The following is an 18,787-nucleotide window of genomic DNA, read 5'->3' as shown; positions in this document are numbered from 1 at the left end:
GTTTCTCATTTTAGATTTCTCTATAACCAGCAGAAATAACCTCAGAATGTGGTGGAGTCATCCACAGGTGGAGAGCACCCGAATGACCATAAAATGGGGGTCAGCAAACAAGAGCCCATGAGCCAAGTCCAGTCCATTGATTGTTTCTGAACGAGCTATGAGTCAGGAATGGTTTTCACATTTTTTTAGTGGTTGGAAAAAAATTATAAGAATAAGATTTTATGACATGTGAAAATGATCTGAAAGTTAAATTTCTTTTTTCCTTTTTTTCTTTTTTTGGTCTTTTTGCCTTTTCTAGGGCCGCTCCCGCGGCATATGGAGGTTCCCAGGCTAGGGGTCTAATTAGAGCTGTAGCCGCCAGCCTACGCCAAAGCCACAGCAATGCGGGATCCAGTCTGTATCTTCAACCTACACCACAGCTCACAGCAACGCCAGATCCTTAACCCACTGATCGAGGCCAGGGATCGAACCTGCAACATCATAGTTCCTAGTCGGATTCGTTAACCACTGAGCTATGACGGGAACTCCTGCAAGTTAAATTTCAATGTCCAGGAATCAAACTGTACCTGAATACAGTCATGGCCATTTTTGTATATATTGCCTATGGTTGCTTTTGTGCTACAACAGAGACAGCATGGCCCAGAAAGCCAAAAATATTGTACGCGTGAAATTTATATAATGTTATAAACCATTGTTACCACAATAAAAAAAATAGATTTAAAAGAAAATATAAAATTTAAAAAAAATAAAATAAACTGGTTAGAGGCATATAGGTAAACCTGATGTCTTAAATCCTAGTGCTCTAAGTTCTCTGAAACCACCTCAAGCCAGTGTCTCTCACTCTTACTGTAGAAGGACTAACATTAAAAGAGAGAGAGAGAGATCATCCCAGAACCTAAAATATAAAGAAGAGGGAAGAGGAAAATGCTAGAAATTGCAGACATGTGACTGAGCTTGGGTAGGCAGAAAAACTTCCACCCAGAAATGCCTTGAAGGGAAGAAGACTTTAACCAGAATGTTGTCATAAAGAGCACTGCCTGGCAGGTCCCAGGAGGCTCAGACAAGGACTTTGCTAGGTGCAGGGTGAAGGTGATCAGCAGCGCCTGTGAAACTAGGCAGTGAAAAGGGATGGCAGGAAGGGAGTTGTCAGAAATAATGTAGAGACATTTGACAAAAATTACTCTTTTTTTTTTTTTTGGCCCCACCCACGGCATATGGAAGTTCCTGGGCCAGGGATGGAATTCCCAACCACAGCTGTGACCTATACCACAGGTCCTTAACCCACTGCGATGGGAGGGGAATCGAAGCTGTGACCACACAATGCTGGATCCTTAACCCGTTGCAGCACAGCAGGAACTCTGGCAAAAATTACTTTTTAATTTGAGGGTGTGCATTTATTTTAAAGTGAATGTCTTGGAATATATACGTCCAAAAGGACTTGGTCACCTGAGGCCAGGCTTCTCAAACTTGAATTTGCACATGAACCACCTGGGGATCTTGTGCATTCTAAATCAGCAGGTCTGGAGTGGAGCTCAGGCTCCTGGGTGATGTTGATATTCTGATTCATGGACCACACTTTGAGTAGCAGAGGCTCAGAGAGGCCACACCCTTTTTCTGTAACACCATGACAGCTCCTCTCAAAGATCTGAAGTGAGAGAGAGCCAAGTTATTGGCCACATCGGCAAGTGATTTTTTTCTATTTTATGCAGGCCTCCTTACCCATGATAGCACTGCCTAGCTTGATGAATTTTACTGCGCTCTAAAAACTTTAGAGCATATCCCAAGGGATCATCTTCTCTCAAAGAATAAAGATGTGCTGCCATCAAGAATATTCCTATTGGAGTTCTCTCATGGCGCAGTGGGTTAAGGATCTGGTGCTGTCACTGCAGCAGCTTGGGTGGCTGCTGTGGCACAAGGCACAGGTTTGATCCCTGGTCCAGGAACTTCCACATGTCATAGGCATGGCCAAAAAAAAAAAAAAAAAAAAGAATATTCTGATAAATGCGCTATAGCCTCAGAGTATAATCATAACAGTGGAATTTCAAAAAAGTTTCAGGCAGTGGCAACGTCGTTAAAAAGAGCACATGTTTTTACAAAAACAGTAATCATCTGGAGTTTTAAGTTTGCAAGTGTTTGCAAAACACGAAGAGTCTAACTTTGTAGTCACTTCCCACACAGCACACAGTCCCTTGGCATGCCCATATCATTTTGTCCTCCAGTTTTGAATTTCAGGGTAGGACACTTGCCTAAACCCCAAGTGCCAAGAAATCTCACAACAGTTTTCAGAGCCTCAAGTTCAGTTGCAGGAGTAGGAAGTTTAGCTCTACCAGAAAGTAATAAACCCATCGAATTTCTTACATCTTCAGCCACAGAAAACATGGAAAGATGGTGTGCTCATTTTAGCACCGTTTTCAACCACACAACCCTAATTCTTTTAAAGTTTAATTACTGGTTTTCCCAGGCCAAGATAAACATATGCAACATGCGTTCTGCATGTGCATGCAGGCCTCCTGCTACATATCAAACTGCACCTAGAATCTCCTAAGTATCGGGCTTGGTCCCACATAACTTCAAAGCTAAAGAAATAGCATGGACCGTACGAGCAAATAGAAAGGAGAGTAGTCAAGGGTTCAAAATGCCTGCAATATTTTTTGGCCATGCCTGCAGCATGCGGAAGTTCCCCGGCCAGGGATGGAACCCACGCCACAGCAGCAATCCAAGCCCCTACAGTGACAACACCAGACCCTTAACCCCATGAGCCACCAGGGAACTCCCCAAAATGCCTACAATTTTAGAACATCCCTCTCCCCTAAGATATTTTTCTTTTTCATAAGAATATGCTTTTATCATCATATATGGGTACAGCATTCTCACCAAAAGTCATTCAAATAAATGAATCACAATACCTTTCAAATCTTGGGAGGAAAACCTCTGTTTTCCTTCATATTAATTTTTAAATCTAATAGAAAGGCAGAGTTAAATTTTTATGCCGCCAGAGCCCCTGGATTAGAAAGGAATTGAAGAATGCCATTAAAGGTGCATTTTTAAAGACTGATTTGTATTTTGTGACCTAAATTCCATGATTCATTCAGGCAAACATTGACAAAAATCAGACAGAAATTCAGCATGGCTTGAGCACAACGTCAAGTCTTTCCTCCCAAAATAAATGAAAGTATCTGACGATGAATTCACAAACACTCATTTTGCTAAATATAATGCATAAAAAATGTTTGCCCAATGCAAATGAATCCTCCAGCCACTCGAAGCCACTTTATACCCACTTCACATTCTGGACTATGCTTTTGGTTCTCAGGCGTTTTTATTTATTTTCCCTCCTAAAGAAAAAGCTTCATTTCATTTGCATTTGTAATAGAAACTAAGGAGGCACCACCTACTAACACAAGCAAACAACCTGCATCCTGACAAGATCTGCCAGAATAAGGCACAAGGAAACTTCACTGCGCTTGCCCCATTCTCTGGCCTCCGGCGCCTCCACTTACCTAGAAAGAGGACCGTGCCCAGCACCAGGGTGCCACCAACAAACACAGCCAGGGCAATTTGAGTGCCTCTGTTGGCCTTCTTTCCACTCTCCATGCCGCTCCCCGTTTCTGCCTCCATCGGAAGAGACACAGAAGCCAGGCAAGAAGAAAGTCGCTTTTTGTGGTTTAGTGGCTGCTCTCAAGAGTCTGTTAGGCGTTGACATCCAAGGTTCTCGTGCTCTTCTACTAATGGACAGGTTAAAAAAAAAAATCCTGTCAGGCAGTGTCCTCTTGCCACCTTTTTTCAAACAGTTCTTCACAAATGAAATAAAAGAAACCCAAAATATTGGTTGCCTGGGCTTTCTCCCCCTCCCCCGACCAGACAAAACAAACACTGGTTGCTTTATCTTGGTGCTCTCCCCCCAGCAAAGTCCCTCTCAACCGACTGCTTGGCAGGCTCTTCTCTCAGGCGTTCCGAGTGGACGTGTTTTACTATGTGGCTGAACAGATGTTTTAGCTATTTAAATGTATAGTCACTTGGGGAGGAAAAAACAATTGTCTTTATCAAAACTGGATTCTCGTCAAACTCCCCCAAACCATGATAAGTTAGGTGGCAAAGGATTCTCCGGACCCACTTCAAGATCTCAATGAATCACATCATTCTTTTGCAATAATCATTCTCCTCGCCTGAACTGTCTTCATCAAAGATACTCTTGCAGTGTGCGAGCCCCTTTTTAAAGCCTTCGAAGAGTTCCTGGGATATCCTGGAGCATTTTATTTTAGGAACTTTGTGTATGACAGTATGTGCCAAAAATCAGAGTCATAGCCCAGTGCAGTTGCAAAGTAGCAATTAAGACAACCTACAGAGGCTGATGGTTTGGACTGGAACTTTTTTCTAAGGAAGAAGGAAAAGCACTTCCTTTCTGTGGTGCTAAGAATTATGCAGAAGGTGGGTAAGTATTCAAATTAAGTTTATTAGCAAGCACCAAAGATACAGTAAAAGGGTTTTGCCCTGCATGTTTGGATGAAAAGTGCACCCGTGTCTTTTGTCCCCCAGTCCCATCTTTGGTTAGTTCGTTTTTGTGTTTTCATAAAGCGCCCATGACAGCAGATTCCCCCGAATGAACGCAGAGGCCAGTGGTTTCACAGGAAAGACCAATTCATGACCATACTCATTTCTTTGAGTATACTAATGATTTAAATTATGAAAATCTGCTTTCTTCATGGGGAAGCGCAACTGATATTTCCATGCCATTGAAATCATGTAGATTTTATTTTCTAAGGATACAGATATCATTGATTCACAAAACAGTTACCACCTACCTTTCTTTGTTTTGCTGGAGGTTATAAGACAGTGGGAGTGGCGCCAGAAGATTCAGCTAGAAACCAGTTGAGCACTTGTCTAATGCGAAACTTCTTCCCATGGCCTTGGGGGGGGGGGGGTCACACCAGTGCTCGGCAGACACTGAGGAGTCCAGTATAACACAGGCACACGTTCATGGTCCTGTAACACATCCTTCCTCACTTTTTGCTCATTTCATGTTGCCCCCACGCCAGAGAAACATAAGCCTTTGTCCAAATTATGACATCATGGCATACTGTAGACATTATGTGCTCATTAGCTGTTGATGTTATTTTATTATTGTTCCATAACACATCTTAGCAGGCCTTTCCTTCCTAGGATGGGATCCTCCCAAGAGTTTTGGGACTTGACTCCGTAATACTTCTTAGACTGTGAGCTCTATGAGGTCAGGAATCATGTTCATCAAGGTCAATGCGGCAGCCCCATCATCTAAAGTTTATGGCCCATAACAGTGAAGGGAGAAATATGAGCAATGAAAATTATACAAGTGAGCTCCAGCCACTTATTCTTTTTTTTTTTTTTTTTTTTTACTTTTTAGGGCCACACTCGTGGCATATGAAAGTTCCAAGGCAAGGGGTTGAAACGGAGCTGCAGCTGCCACCCTACATGGCAGCCATAGCAACGCCAGATCTGAGCCTCATCTGCGACCTACACCATGGCTCATGGCAATGCCAGATTCTTGACCCACTGAGAGAGGCCAGGGATCAAACCAGCATCCCAGCATCCCCATGGATACTAGTTGGGTTCATTACCGCTGAGCTACAATGGGAACTCCCGCAGCCACTTATTTTTATTTATTTATTTATTTTGAATACTACTCAGCCATAAAAAAAGAACAAAATAAAGCCATTTGCAGCAACATGGATGGAGCTAGAGACTCATCATAAGCGAGGTAAGTCAGAAAGAATGACATATACCACATATCACTTCTATCTACAATCTAATATATGGCAAAAATGAACGTTTCCACAGGAAAGAAAATCATGGACATGGAGAACAGACTTGTGGTTGCCAAGGGGGAGGGGGAAGGAGTGGGATGGACTGGGAATTTGGGTTTAACGGATACAAACTATTGCCTTTGGAATGGATAAGCAATGAGATGCTGCTGTATAGCACTGGGAACTATATCTAGTCACTTGTGATGGCGATGATAATGTGAGAAAAAGAGTGTATATATGTATGCATGACCTTGCTGTATGGTAGAAAATTGACAGAACACTGTAAACCAGCTATGATAGAAAAAATAAAATTCATTTAAAAAAGGAAAAATTTTTAAAGTGTTTTATAAAATCTAAAGGGTTATGCAAATAATAACATTTATATAATAACCTGGAAGACTTTGGCCTTTGGTTTAGTGGAATATGGTCATAATTTAAAACTGTAGGAATTGATTGACAATAAAATATAATGCAAATGCCTTAATAAGTATATTCTAGGACAAAAAAAAAAAAAAAAAAAACAGAAAGAAATTGTCTGTCCCTAACCCAGGGCCTTCCTGTCTAACACATCTATTTATTCATTTGGCATTTATTTATTGGGCTCCTTCTATGTGTTCAGTATCCTGGGGATGAAGGGCTACAGTGATTAGACAAAGCATATGCTTTTATGAGAGCTTGTATTTGGATTTGAGAAATAGAAAGTAAATAAGTATACAATTTTAGAGACTAAGAAATGCTATGAAGAAAATGAAGAAGAATGAGGCATACTGTGTGTGCTCTTTTACCAGCCACTTATTTTTAAAAAGCAGCTTCAGGAACCTCAGACGCCACTGTCTGGAGGGCCTTTCAACCTCCCAATTCCTTCCAGTTGCTCAAATGATAATGACATTTCCCATGGGTATAGCACTCACACGTCCCATTTTAACCTCAAAGTGAACCCATATACTTGCTGGCAAAGGTATTTCTATCCCTGTTTTGCACCTAAGAACACTCAGACCCAAGGACTGGCCCCGGGTGACATGGGAAAAGCAGGAAATGGAAGACAGCGAGGGGGATCACTGCCACACCCGGCACGTCTCCCTGGGCACGGGGGAGAGGACATCCACGGAAGCATGACATCAAGACCCACTGCTTCCCTCTTTCCTTCTCCAAATCTCCTCACACCTTTCCAAGTTCAGACTGACATGCACTGGTGACCATGGATTGCCAGCTGGAGTAGCCTTCGCCCACCTTGGACTAACAGTTCCCCCAGAGGTGAGGGCAATTGGGACTTAGCCTGAAGTCCAGCGATGGATCCATCACTGAACCACATGAATTCATTCCCGAACACTCCACTGCTAAGGGAAAAGCCACTAAAGCAAAAAACACCTCTGTTCCTTGTAACAGGAAAATTATGATGTATTCATCCCAAACTGAGATATGCAAGGGCAGATAGAAAAAAATGTACTAAGTGAACAATGAAAATAAGTCTATTTCAAGATGTTGAAGATAAATACAGTTTGTTCATATAATACAATGTAAGGAAGGTTTGTTTTACTCACCAAGGACTAAAGGCTTGAGAGTGAGTGGGTTATGGTAGATAAAAGGCTGCAGGTGAATCATTTGTCTTCAGGTGCACTCTTCATTCTCTGCCATTTTCTGCGTTAATTTTTCAACCTTTTGGGAGATGACCATTATTTTGCACTTAAACTGCACTTGAAGTTATGGCACAGAAAAAAATCTTCAGAGCAAAATAAATAAATTCAAAAAACAGAGAAACAATGAGTGCTCGCAGGGGACAAAAGCAGGGATCTGGGAGTTCCCTCTGTGACACAACAGGATCGGTGGTGTCCCTGGAGCGCTGGGACACAGGTTGGATCCCTGGCCTGGCACAGGAGTTAAGGATCCAGCCTTGCTGCAGCTGCAGCATAGATGACAACTGCGGTTCAGATCTGATCCCTGGCCTGAGAACGCCATGTGCTACGGGAAGGCCAAAAAGAAAAAAAGTGGGAAAAAAAAATCAGGGATCTGCCAACTAGAGCACGTGGCCCACTGCCCATTTTTGCGAATAAAATTTATTGGAACGAAGTCATGCCTATTCACTTATATATCATCTATGATTGCTTTCATGCTACAAAATCAAACTTGAGTGTCAGAGAGTTCCCATCATGGCTCAGCAGATCAAGAACCTGCATAGTGAGGATGTGAGTTTGATCCCTGGCCCTCACTCAGTGGGTTAAGGATCCAGCATTGCCTCAAGCCACTGTGTAGGTTGCAAATGCGGCTTGGGCTGTGGCATTGCTGTGGCTGTGGCGCAGGCCAGCAGCTGCAGCTCCAATTCAACCCCTAGTCCAGGAACTTCCAAACACTCTGGGCACAGTTGTATTTAAAAAAAAAAAAAGTTAGGTGTCAGTTTGTGACACAGCTATTATGTGAAGTTTAGACCATTTATTCTCTGGCCTGTTACAGAAAAGTTTACCAACTCCTGGACTAACTCGAAGGTGCCTCTTCGCCCCACCTACTTGGCACGCATACACAAAGCAACATGTTCATCCACACTTAACCTGGTTCTCAAAATCATTCCATTTGATGTTTTCTAAATATAAGCTATTAGGTCTGGGAAATCAGTAAATGTATCTTTGCCTGAAACTTTAACATTGAAACTATAGCATATTATTTACTGTGTTTTCAGGTGAAAAGTTATTATTCTGGTATAAAAAGGGGAGAGGGGCTGTCAAAAAAATTTGTAATTTCTCAAAAGCTGTAAAAATTAATTAACTGAAAAGTCACTATGCAGATAAGTCTATTAATAGTCTGATCTGCACCCACCCATTTGTTTCAATTAAGAAGCTTCAGGAGTTCCCACTGTGGTGCAGTGGGTTAAGAATCTGAGTGCAGGAGTTCCCGTCACGGCTCAGTGGAAACAATCCAACTAGTATCCATGAGGATGCAGGTTCGATCCCTGGCCTCACACAGTGGATTAAGGACCTGGCATTGCCGTGAGCTGTGGTGCAGGTTGCAGATGTGGCTTGGATCTGCCGTTGCTTTGGCTGTAACATAGGCCAGTGGCTGTAGTTCCAATTCGACCCCTAGCCTGGGAACCTCCATATGTCTCACACGTTACCCTAAAAAGAAAAAAAAAAAAAAGAATCTGAGTGCAGTGGCTGGCGGCCGCTATGACTGGGTTCAATCCTTGATCCAGTGTTGCCGCAACTGCACCACAGGTCACAGCTGTGGCTCGGATTCCATCCCTGGTCCAGGAACTTCCATAGGCCATGGGTTTGGCCATAAAAATAAAAATTTGAAAACAAAGCTCTAGGACTATCATGAGCCTTAACTGGAATCAATTTATGAATCAACCGAAGTTTCTGGAGCATTTCTCAGGTGCCTAGCCCTGCGCAAAAACTGTGAGGCCATGCCTGAGATTCCGGAGTGATAAACTGGGCTTGAGCAGCAACATGGAAAACCCTTGGCAACTTAGTTACAGAACACTAAAGACCAGTAAGTGTCCAGAGAAATAGAAGTCCCCAGGCAGTGGATTTGTTGGGCAGGCTTCCAGAAGAAGGATCTGCAAGAATGGACAGTTGAAGGGAAAAAAGGAAGGCTTCCTTCCAGATAGGCCAGACCCCACCCCTAGATGGGACTTGCCTGGGCATTTACATCTTGGCCTATTTATCCAGAGACAAGTGACTCTCGCAATCCCAGCCCAACTCCAGTGGCCGGCAGGACAAGTGAAGACGAGTCTTTATGCCAGACTTGAGTGCATCTGGTCATTACTTGGATGTTCAGCGTTTTCTGTTTGCGGCAGTAAAATCCCACGTGGGCCACAATTTCAGTGAGAAAGAAGGAAATGATCCAAATCCTGAAAAATGTATTCACCCATCCCCTGCAAGGAAGAGGGAGCGGGTGAAGGGACAAGAGGGAACCAGAAGCTAAGGGCTGAAAACTCAGAGCTGGGAGCTGGGGCAGCTCTAGTGCTCTTTGGCAGGTCCTGCAGACTAGGGAGGGTTCAAGTCCCTAGGCCATCGGCTAATGAGACTCATTATTTACATGACATCTTATCTTCTGAAACATCTTTCTTAGCTAGATGGTCTATGTCCTTTTACAGATGAGGAAACTGAAGTTGGAAGCTATTAAGTGATTTGCCCAAGGTCACTTACCAGGTATTTGTCTTAAGGCCTGAGAGGTTTCAAATTCCAATCTTTTTTTCTCTGTGCTGGGTTACGTGATAAGTCTGTTTATCTACCTCAGGTAATTAGCAGAGGTAGGTATAGCATGTCCAAAAGACACTTGAGCTGAGGAAAAGCGATAAACTATGCTTCCTCTAATTCTCTTGTCGAAAAGACTAATTATCAAGTTTTATTTTCTGAACAAGAACAGCAGCTATCATTTAATACCGGAGAAAGAAGTTTTTGAGTTGGGGAACAAAAATAGCAATACATAAAATATCTCCTGATTTCCTGCTGCTAGTAACTGAACATTAGGAAAGATACATACATTTGAAAAGTTACCTATCCATGTATTGTATGTGTTTACTTCTGAGCCTAAAGGGGAATTTTATTCCCTAATTTTCTTACCTCCTGGTCTATATAGCTCCTATGTCTTCAGTATGCACTCACTCACTTTATGTGTATTTTTTTTTTTTTGGCCATGCCCACAGCATATGGAAGTTCCCAGGCCAGGGATAAAACCCACACCACAGCAATGACCCAAGCCACTGCCATGACAATGCCAGACCCTTAACCCACTACACCACAAAAGAGTCCTCACTCTATGTGTGTTATCATCAGATCTGACTGGATTAGAGGAATCTGTTACTGGGTTTTACAGATAAAGAACTAAAGCTGGCAGAGGATAAGTAATATTCCCAAGGTCACCTGATGGGTAAACGACAGAACCCAAATGGAACTCAAATCTATCTGGCTCCTGTTTTGAAACGTACCTGGAATTGGTTCTAAACAGGTATGAGGAGTTCCCACAGTGGCACAGTGGTAATGAACCCGACTAGCATCCCTGAGGTTGTAGGTTTGATCCCTGGCTTTGCTCAGTGGGTTAAGGATCCAGCGTTACTGTGAGGTGCAGCATAGGTAGCAGATGAAGCTTGGATCTGGTGTTCCCGTGGCTGTGGTGTAGGCCGGCAGCTGCAGCTCCAATTTGACACCTAGCCTGGAAACTTCCATATGCTGTGGGTATGGCTCTAAAAATACAAATAAATAAACAAACAAACAAACAAGTATGGTAAGATGACAGGCATAGAGGTATACTTCAAAAGAAGTTTATTTTTAAAAAAAGAAGAGGAAGAGTTTATTACTCACAGTTTCCAAGAGGAAGGGCCATGCCAAGTCACACAGGGCCACAGGGGATAGCATCAGGGTTGGACAGAGAGTAGAAGGAATAAGGGGAAAGTATGGGGAAAAGCCTGTATTGTTGTTTTCAAGAGAAGAAATGAGCAAGGCAGGGTAAGCAACTGATCGGGTTTAGAACTGGAATGATTTCAGCAGGCTCTGGTCTATAGGAGTGGTCCCTAGTTGTCCAGTACCTGGCCCTGAGGTGATTAGGGCAGGGGCAGAGTGTCCTGGACTGCAGGAGTCTGATAAAAGGAGGCGAGGAGTTCCCGTCGTGGCTCAGTGGTTAATGAATCCGACTAGGATTGCAGGTTTGATCCCTGGCCTTGCTCAGTGGGTTAAGGATCTGGCATTGCCATGAGCTGTGGTGTAGGTTGCAGATGCGGCTCAGATCCTGCGTTGCTGTTCATCCAGCCAGTGCTTACATGCTAAATCCTCAAATTTATCAGACCCATCCTGACCCATCATTTAAACTACTAAGCTATAGAAGTTTGACCATCTTTGATTACTGCCAACTGTAAGGAGAGCTTACTCAGAGATGTTTATGAAGGCAAGAGGCGTATAGAGAAGTGATTCTCAAATGTGAGGGGTCAGGCACCAGAATCTTCTAGAGGGCTGGTTAAAACAGATCACTGGGTCTGATCCAGTAAGTCTGGGATGGTCGGAAATTCACATTTCGACCAAGCTCCCAGGTGATGGCTAATAGCACTGGTCTGAGGATGACATCTTGAGAACCACTGGCTTAGAGAACCACTGAGTCTCTTTACAACATAGGAAAGTAAACTCAAGAAGTGACAAAACCGGAGTTCCCGTCGTGGCGCAGTGGTTAACGAATCCAACTAGGAACCACGAGGTTGAGGGTTCGATCAACCACTGCCCTTGCTCAGTGGGTTAACGATCCGGCGTTGCCGTGAGCTGTGGTGTAGGTCACAGACGCGGCTCGGATCCCGCGTTGCTGTGGCTCTGGCGTAGGCTGGCGGCTACAGCTCTGCTTCAACCCCTAGCCTGGGAACCTCCATATGCCGTGGGAGCAGCCCAAGAAATAGCAAAACGACAAAAAAAAAAAAAAAAAAAGAAGTGACAAAACCAAACATTCAACTTAGGTAGTGAAGCCAGGGATGACACTCAAAATATTTAACAGCCAGGATGGCATGGCACTGACCAGGGAACTGTGGCCAGCCTCAGTGGTCCCGGCTGTGGCAAGCAGTTATGGCTTTGTGAAAGTGGAGCAGAGCGTACTGGTTGGTTGAGCCCAGTTGAAGGAGAGACCCCACAAGAGAAAGTGAAACAGTTGATTACTCACAGGTCGTGGAGGAGGAAGTACACGGCAGACACACCTCCACTGGCCACATGGGGAGGTGAAGGCAGAGTGCAGAGAGGTAGCACCCAGGCCACATGCCTTTCTTGGGGGTCCTTGGGTGGAATGCTTTGAAGTTCCTGGATTGGTCACTTCAGACTGAAAAGGGCAGGGTTGTGGCAGGCTCCATGGGGGTCTTATCTAAGGGGCACACAAGGGGCCGGCCCAGGGAGGTGGGGACACTGTTCATCACAAAGGCTGCTGGGGGAGTCACATCAAGAATGCCCACTGGCTTGTGTCTCTGTGGGCTGTTATCTAGGGCACACACTCGTACAAGGGGCGAGTGGCAGTTTAAGGCCCTTATAGACTGTTTGGCCAAACAAAATGGAAGCTGAGAGAGCAACACCGTGGTGTAGCTTAGCTAAATGCTCGACTCCAGCACTCGGCACTTGGTCTTGGTTGCTGGATCTGGAGGGTCCCAGGAGAGGGCTTGGGGTAGATAAGGCTGCAGGGGGGCCCAGAACAGCAGCCAGCCACAGCTAAGCAAGGGCGTGTTGAAATATTTAACAACAGCTGCAGCCACAAGGCCATGAACCAACTGAATTACCGTCCTGAGTCAAATTTCAAGTGGACTTTTGATGGTGCTTCAAACCCTTCAGGGCTTGCCATTAGCCTTTCGGAACATGTCAAAATGCTTCACGTGGACGCCCTGCAAGGTGGAACCCATGTAATCCTCATGAGACGGCTCCTCAATTTACGCTGCACACGCCAGTCAGTCTCTATCTCTTCAAGTTCCCAAACGCCCCCAACCTCACCCAGCCTTTGTGCTCCTAGAAAAGATTTCTCCTTTTGCCTGGAAAATCATTTCCTCAGGAAACTCAGAGTCATCTTTTAAGACTCAGCTCAGGAGTTCCCGCCATGGTGCAGTGAGTTAAGAGTACGACTGTAGGAGCTCCCGTCGTGGCTCAGTGGTTAATGATTCCGACTAGGAACCACGAGGTTGCGGGTTCGATCCCTGGCCTTGCTCAGTGGGTTAACGATCTGGCGTTGCCATGAGCTGTGGTGTAGTTTGCAGACATGGCTCGGATCCCACGCTGCTGTGGCTCTGGTGTAGGCCAGTGGCTACAGCTCCAATTCGACCCCCTAGCCTGGGAACCTCCATATGCCGCGGAAGCGGCCCAAGAAATGGCCAAAAGACAAAAAAAAAAAAAAAAAGAGTACGACCGCAATGGCTCGAGTCACTGCGGAGATGTGGGTTAATCTCCAGCCCAGCGCAGTGGGTTAAATGGATCCAGCAATGCTGCAGCTGCAGGGTAGGTCACAGCTGTGGCTAGGCTGGAACTTCCATGTGCCTCAGGTACAGCCATAAAATTTTTTAAAAAGACGCAGCTTAGATTCTGCCTCCTCAGGGAGGTCCTCCTGGACCCTTCTTCCTCTCAAGGTCATGGGACAATCTGTTGTGTCACTTAGATTCCATTACGATCCACTCTAGAGGAATTCATCCCAGGTAAGTTGAATGCAGGCATTTACCATGTTGCATCAACTTTAAGGGGGACTCTTTTTGTGAAGCTTGAACATCTCTAGAAATTGAGTATACCTGACGTAGGTGGTGTAGAATTTGACAGCGTTTCTCTTTCTTAATGGTATGCGGTATCGTGGTACATCTTACAACCAAATGGATCTTAGATTCAACAAAATAAGCTTTTTTCTTCTCCATATCCACATCTCCTTGTGTAATACTGTGCATGGAGGATACACATTGACTCTCAGCATCCCTCTGACCTTCTAGCATGTTTAACGTGAAGCCCACCAACTACATTTTCGAGGCTCCTTGCCAGCTGAGTTCCTGTTAGAGTCTATCAATGGGAGGCCTGCACGGCCCATCAGAAGGAAGGAGGCAAGAAGAAGCCTCCTTTGGTTTTTGTTTCCTGCTCCTGGTTCTTGCCCATGGCTCCAGCAGGCAACAGCAACAGAGGTTACAGCAGGCTCCAAGGGCGTCAGTGGGACCGTGGCTCTTGGAGTCCCACTCAGCAGCCGCTGTGCAGGGGTGAGTGTCCTGCAGACTCAAGGTCAACGCCGTTCCCCCTTGTGGTGGCAGCAGCAGCAGCAATCAGGTTTCTACAGTTACTGAACTCTGGGTAACATCGTCCCCTCTCTGCTCCTTCTGCCAATTGGCTCCAATACCTTTGGAACCAATTCCCTGGATTAAATACACTCTTTTTGGGAAAACCAGTATATACAGGATGGATAAACAACAAGGTCCTACTGAACAGCATAGGGACGTATGTTCAAAGTCCTGTGACAAACCATAATGGAAAAGAATAGGAATAATATATATACATATATAAATCAATCACTTCGTAGAGAAGAAATTAACACAACACTGTAAATCGAGTATACTTCAACAGAAAAAGTTTTAAGTTAAAAAAAATATATATATATATACACTCTCTTTTAAACAACTAGAGTGGTTTCTACTTTGCAGACTGAACGTGCACAGCTACAATTCCCTTCTCTTTCCTTCCTCCGTAACCCTAGTGGCACCATTCAGGATGCCGCACATTTCCGTGCTGCCAGGCAGTACAGTGCAGCGATGACCAAGGTTAAGTGCATGGTGTCCACGACCCGACTCCCCGGGTTGGATTCCTAGCACTCAATGCCACTTACTTCTTTGTGACCTTGAGAAAATTGCCTCAGCTCTCAGGGTCTCAATTTTGCACCTAACAAGCAGAGATAATAAAAGTATCTTACAGATATAAGATGAAGTACTTAAAACAGTGCCCGAAGAAACATTAAGCATTATTATTACTGTGCTTCTTAGTAGTGCATCTCCCATAAATATATCCAGAGATGCTTCCTAATGTTTATTTGTTCGTTTGGTTTTGGCTACGACCACAGCATATGGAAGTTCAGGGATTGAATCTGAGCCACAGCTTCAACCTATGCCATGCCACAGCTGCAGCAATGCCAGATCCTTTTAACCTGCACCACTGCAGAGACAATGCTGGATCCTTAACCCACTGTGCCACAGCAGGAACTCCTCGGGTTTTTTGTTTGTTTGTTTGTTTAATTCAGGGCTGTCTATACCTATGGTAAGTTGCCAGGGCAAATTTGCTAGACAAGAAAAGGAGGAAGGGAGGATGAAAGAATGGAATGAAAAGAAAGAAAAGGAAAGGGAAGCAGAAAACAGAGGAGCGGAACAAATCAAGAAGGCTGATGCAGTGGAAGGCACTGAGGGCTCAGAGCTGCAGCTCCTTTCCAAGGGGCATAGAATTATCGCACTATTTTAAGCTCAGCTTAGCCACACACTTGCTTACCCGGCTCCCTTCCTCATTCACCGTCTTAACGTCACACCAACTCCTGCTCTTCTCCAACACAAGATGCACAAATTAAATGTGTTAAAGGCACTGCCGATGGTTTTCTCTCTGTCTGGAAGGTATGTCAAAATGGTGCCTGTCCTTCATAGCTGCAATATACACAGAACATGCTCGAAGAAGTGAGGAGAAACAGATCACCCAAGAGAAGAAGTGGACCAAAGACTTGAACAGACACTTCAAAAAGAGGTTATCCAAGTGACCAATAACTCTACAAAAAGGAGCTCAGCTTCATGAGTCATTAAGGAAATGCAAATTAAAACCACAGCAATGGCTCATCTTCTCCTCACAGACTCTGGTCCAGTCCCCAGTCCTAACTTGTTGTGTTGCCACTGGTAATAAGAACAGCCAGGTGTGAACATACACCTGACTTTGAGCCGCCTGAGGGCTGGGATCCTGATCTGGACATCGTTTTACCCCTGGGACCTGAGCGAAAAGGCATTTCATACTGCAGGATGAATGCAACTGAAATCTCAATGAGATGAGAGACGTTGGCCTGAAAAGGCTACATTCAGAATGTGATTTTGCAGCCAAATGAAGACCAAGGACTAGACAGCAACAGCAATGGGAACTTTCTCTGAGGATACTAGACGTGATTGAGGACAACTGGGAAATCCTTTCTTTCAAGAGAGTGGCTGAGGCGTCCTGTTCACCTCTTCTCCTCGGCCGTACCTCACCACTGCATTCCTTACACCAAGCCTGGATTTTATCATGGAGACATATCCCTGTATCCTAGAACTTTCTGCCAATAAAGTATTCGGTGGAAAATTAAAAAAAAAAAAAAGATGGGGGCACATTAAATAGGACGTGTTCTACAAATGGAGGATGGGAACTAAGATTTTGAAATTTCGGCTGATTATTTTCAGTTTTGTAATGCATTTGAAAGTTTTGTGGGGTGTTTATTTATTTATTTCTGTTGGCCATGCCCATGGCATATGGAAGTTCCCAGGCCAAGGACTGAACCCGCACCACAGCAGTGACAACACCGGATCCTTAACCTGCTGAGCCACAGAGGAAAGTTTTTTACTCTAAAAGGAGCTCATTTGACACAATATAATATTTGCCATTATTCTTCCAAACATAATGAGTGCTAATTGTCCGTGTTTTAAAAAAAATTATAATACACTTCTACAAGCCCATTTCTACATTTTGAGACAAGAGTACAAATGCAGGTCTATCCACATCTCATTTAAAGCTGGAAATCAGGCTACAAACTGTTAAATCAAGTACATCCTACCCCCGTCACCTGTAAATATTCCTCTTCCCCACCTGGGAGGCCAGGTTCCAATGCACAATTCTCAGACTATGTGAAGGGCCACACAAAAGCACATTGGCACCTCCTTTCCTCTGCTCACACCCCCACCACCAGCAGCGCCCTGAGCCAGGCAGAGGCTTCCATCAAGCTGGGGGACAAGAAACTGAAGAGACCCCCATGGGCCCTGAGCAGTATGGGCAGAGAATTTCAAGACTTGGGGAAACAGGAGTGTTCTAGAAGTGGACACAGAAACATCCCTTTGTCACTTCAGAGCCCTCCCTGGTGGCGAGGGACGCAGCTGGAGGACAGCCGGATTGAAGTCCTCCTGAAATCAGGACCAAGAACTAGGTCCCCTCCCAACCAGTTCTCAGGGCAAAACTGGAGCCCTTGGCAGACAGCTGCCAACTGAAGTCTTTTCAATTACAACCTTGTAAATCAACCATACTTCAATAAAACTTTTTAAAAAAAAAAAGAATAACATTGCTGGAGTTCCCATCGTGGCTCAGTGGTTAACAAACCCAACTAGCATCCATGAGGATGCAGGTTCGATCCCTGGCCTCACTCAGTGGGTTAAGGATCCAGTGTTGCCGTGAGCAGTGGTGTAGGCCAGTGGCTACAACTCCGATTGGACCCCTAGCCTTGGAACCTCCATAGGCTGCGGGTGTGGCCCTAAAAAGACAAAAAAGACAAAAAAAAGAATAACATGGTATGTCAAGAAGCAATATTTTAACCACCACAACAAAAGAAATCCTTTCATATCCAGCCTACCCCAAGAGATTTAATTGACAAGAATCTTATTTTTTTACTTGAGAAATATAGACCTCAAGTGATCCCCCTAATGCAACCGAGGACCTTGACAGCTAAGGCCAGAGGAAAAGACCTCATTTAGGCATTCTTAAATAATTGATGCAGGTTCATTTGTTTAAGGAGACAATGTTTTTCAATGTGTTGAATTCCAGGAACATTTTATTGGTTTAGTATTGTGTAAAATTCATGAGGTGATATATGAATTTCAAAAATATAATACATTATACCAACAGGAAAGATCATTTGTCTTCCTAAGGAGGTGATAAATACGACATTACACAACAGACTGCCTCGCTGATATTATTAGCCAGGAATTTCATTTGGCGTTTACTGCTCATCTCAAAGGCTTAGCATTATTTAACTGTAATAACTCCCCATCGTAACCACTCAGACGATCGATTCTGTTTAATCACTGATGTTCCTGAAATGGTGAAAGGGCTGGATTATTTTTGTTTGAAGCTAGCACACCAAGTCCCAGAGTATGGTATAATTAAGAACAACTGTTTACTTTTTCTTAAATTCAACCCCCCTCACCCCCCACCTCAAAAGCTAGACATTAAAGTACTAAATATAATGATCTTGGTAAACCAAATTGCTATGTTCCTGGCAGCCCTTCCCTGCTGTTTCCCTTAAACATTTCTATCTGAAATGATGATGAATTAAAAAAAGAAAAAAAAAAAAAGAAACCTGGAAAATATACAGCTATCCCTTCACTCTATCTTCCACCTAACCATCAGAGTTTCCGTTCCCGTGCTGAAAAACACTCCCTCCCTCCTTCCTCTGTCCCTTTTGGGCCATTTTAGATTGTTAATTGCACTGTTTCAAATGTCCTTGGGGCACATCACACGGGGTCATGGGACACCAGCCCATTATTTCAGGCCTGTGAGTTAGTTTCCCCAAGTAGATTGGGGAACATTTGTGAGGGCCTTCAGTCATCTTGGTTTGCTGGG

The 18,787-nt window shown here is 44.2% G+C and overlaps 1 protein-coding gene across 24 annotated transcripts in view; it reads right to left on the bottom strand.

The window, feature by feature from the left end:
• The window catches only part of PHEX (phosphate regulating endopeptidase X-linked), a 242,618-nt gene that overhangs the window by 213,945 nt on the left and 9,886 nt on the right, over window positions 1-18,787 (bottom strand). For 5 of the 24 annotated variants that reach the window (XR_014834519.1, XM_085006093.1, XM_085006103.1 and 2 more), the window contains exons 1-4: window positions 12,408-12,529; window positions 7,322-7,436; window positions 4,803-4,983; window positions 3,501-3,722 (exon numbers count right to left, since the gene is read on the bottom strand). Coding sequence is in view for 23 of the 24 variants with exons in the window: in XM_085006093.1 (XP_084862219.1) it covers window positions 3,501-3,618 (118 nt within the window). In the remaining variant the exon portion in view is untranslated. Of the gene's footprint in view, window positions 1-3,500; window positions 3,945-4,802; window positions 5,272-7,321; window positions 7,437-9,407; window positions 9,646-12,407; window positions 12,530-15,718; window positions 15,868-18,787 lie in introns of those variants that run through there. The other 19 variants (XM_021079391.2, XM_085006102.1, XM_085006105.1 and 16 more) reach the window with 14 other exon arrangements.

Source organism: Sus scrofa, chromosome X (assembly GCF_054392235.1).
Source record: "Sus scrofa isolate SSC_HxYL_T2T_F1_AM1 chromosome X, Sscrofa_HxYL_maternal_Yorkshire_Landrace_v2.0, whole genome shotgun sequence".
NCBI classification, from domain to species: Eukaryota; Metazoa; Chordata; class Mammalia; order Artiodactyla; family Suidae; genus Sus; species Sus scrofa.
Note: the sequence above shows the minus strand (reverse complement) of the source record. Positions and strands in the feature narration are given on the sequence as shown.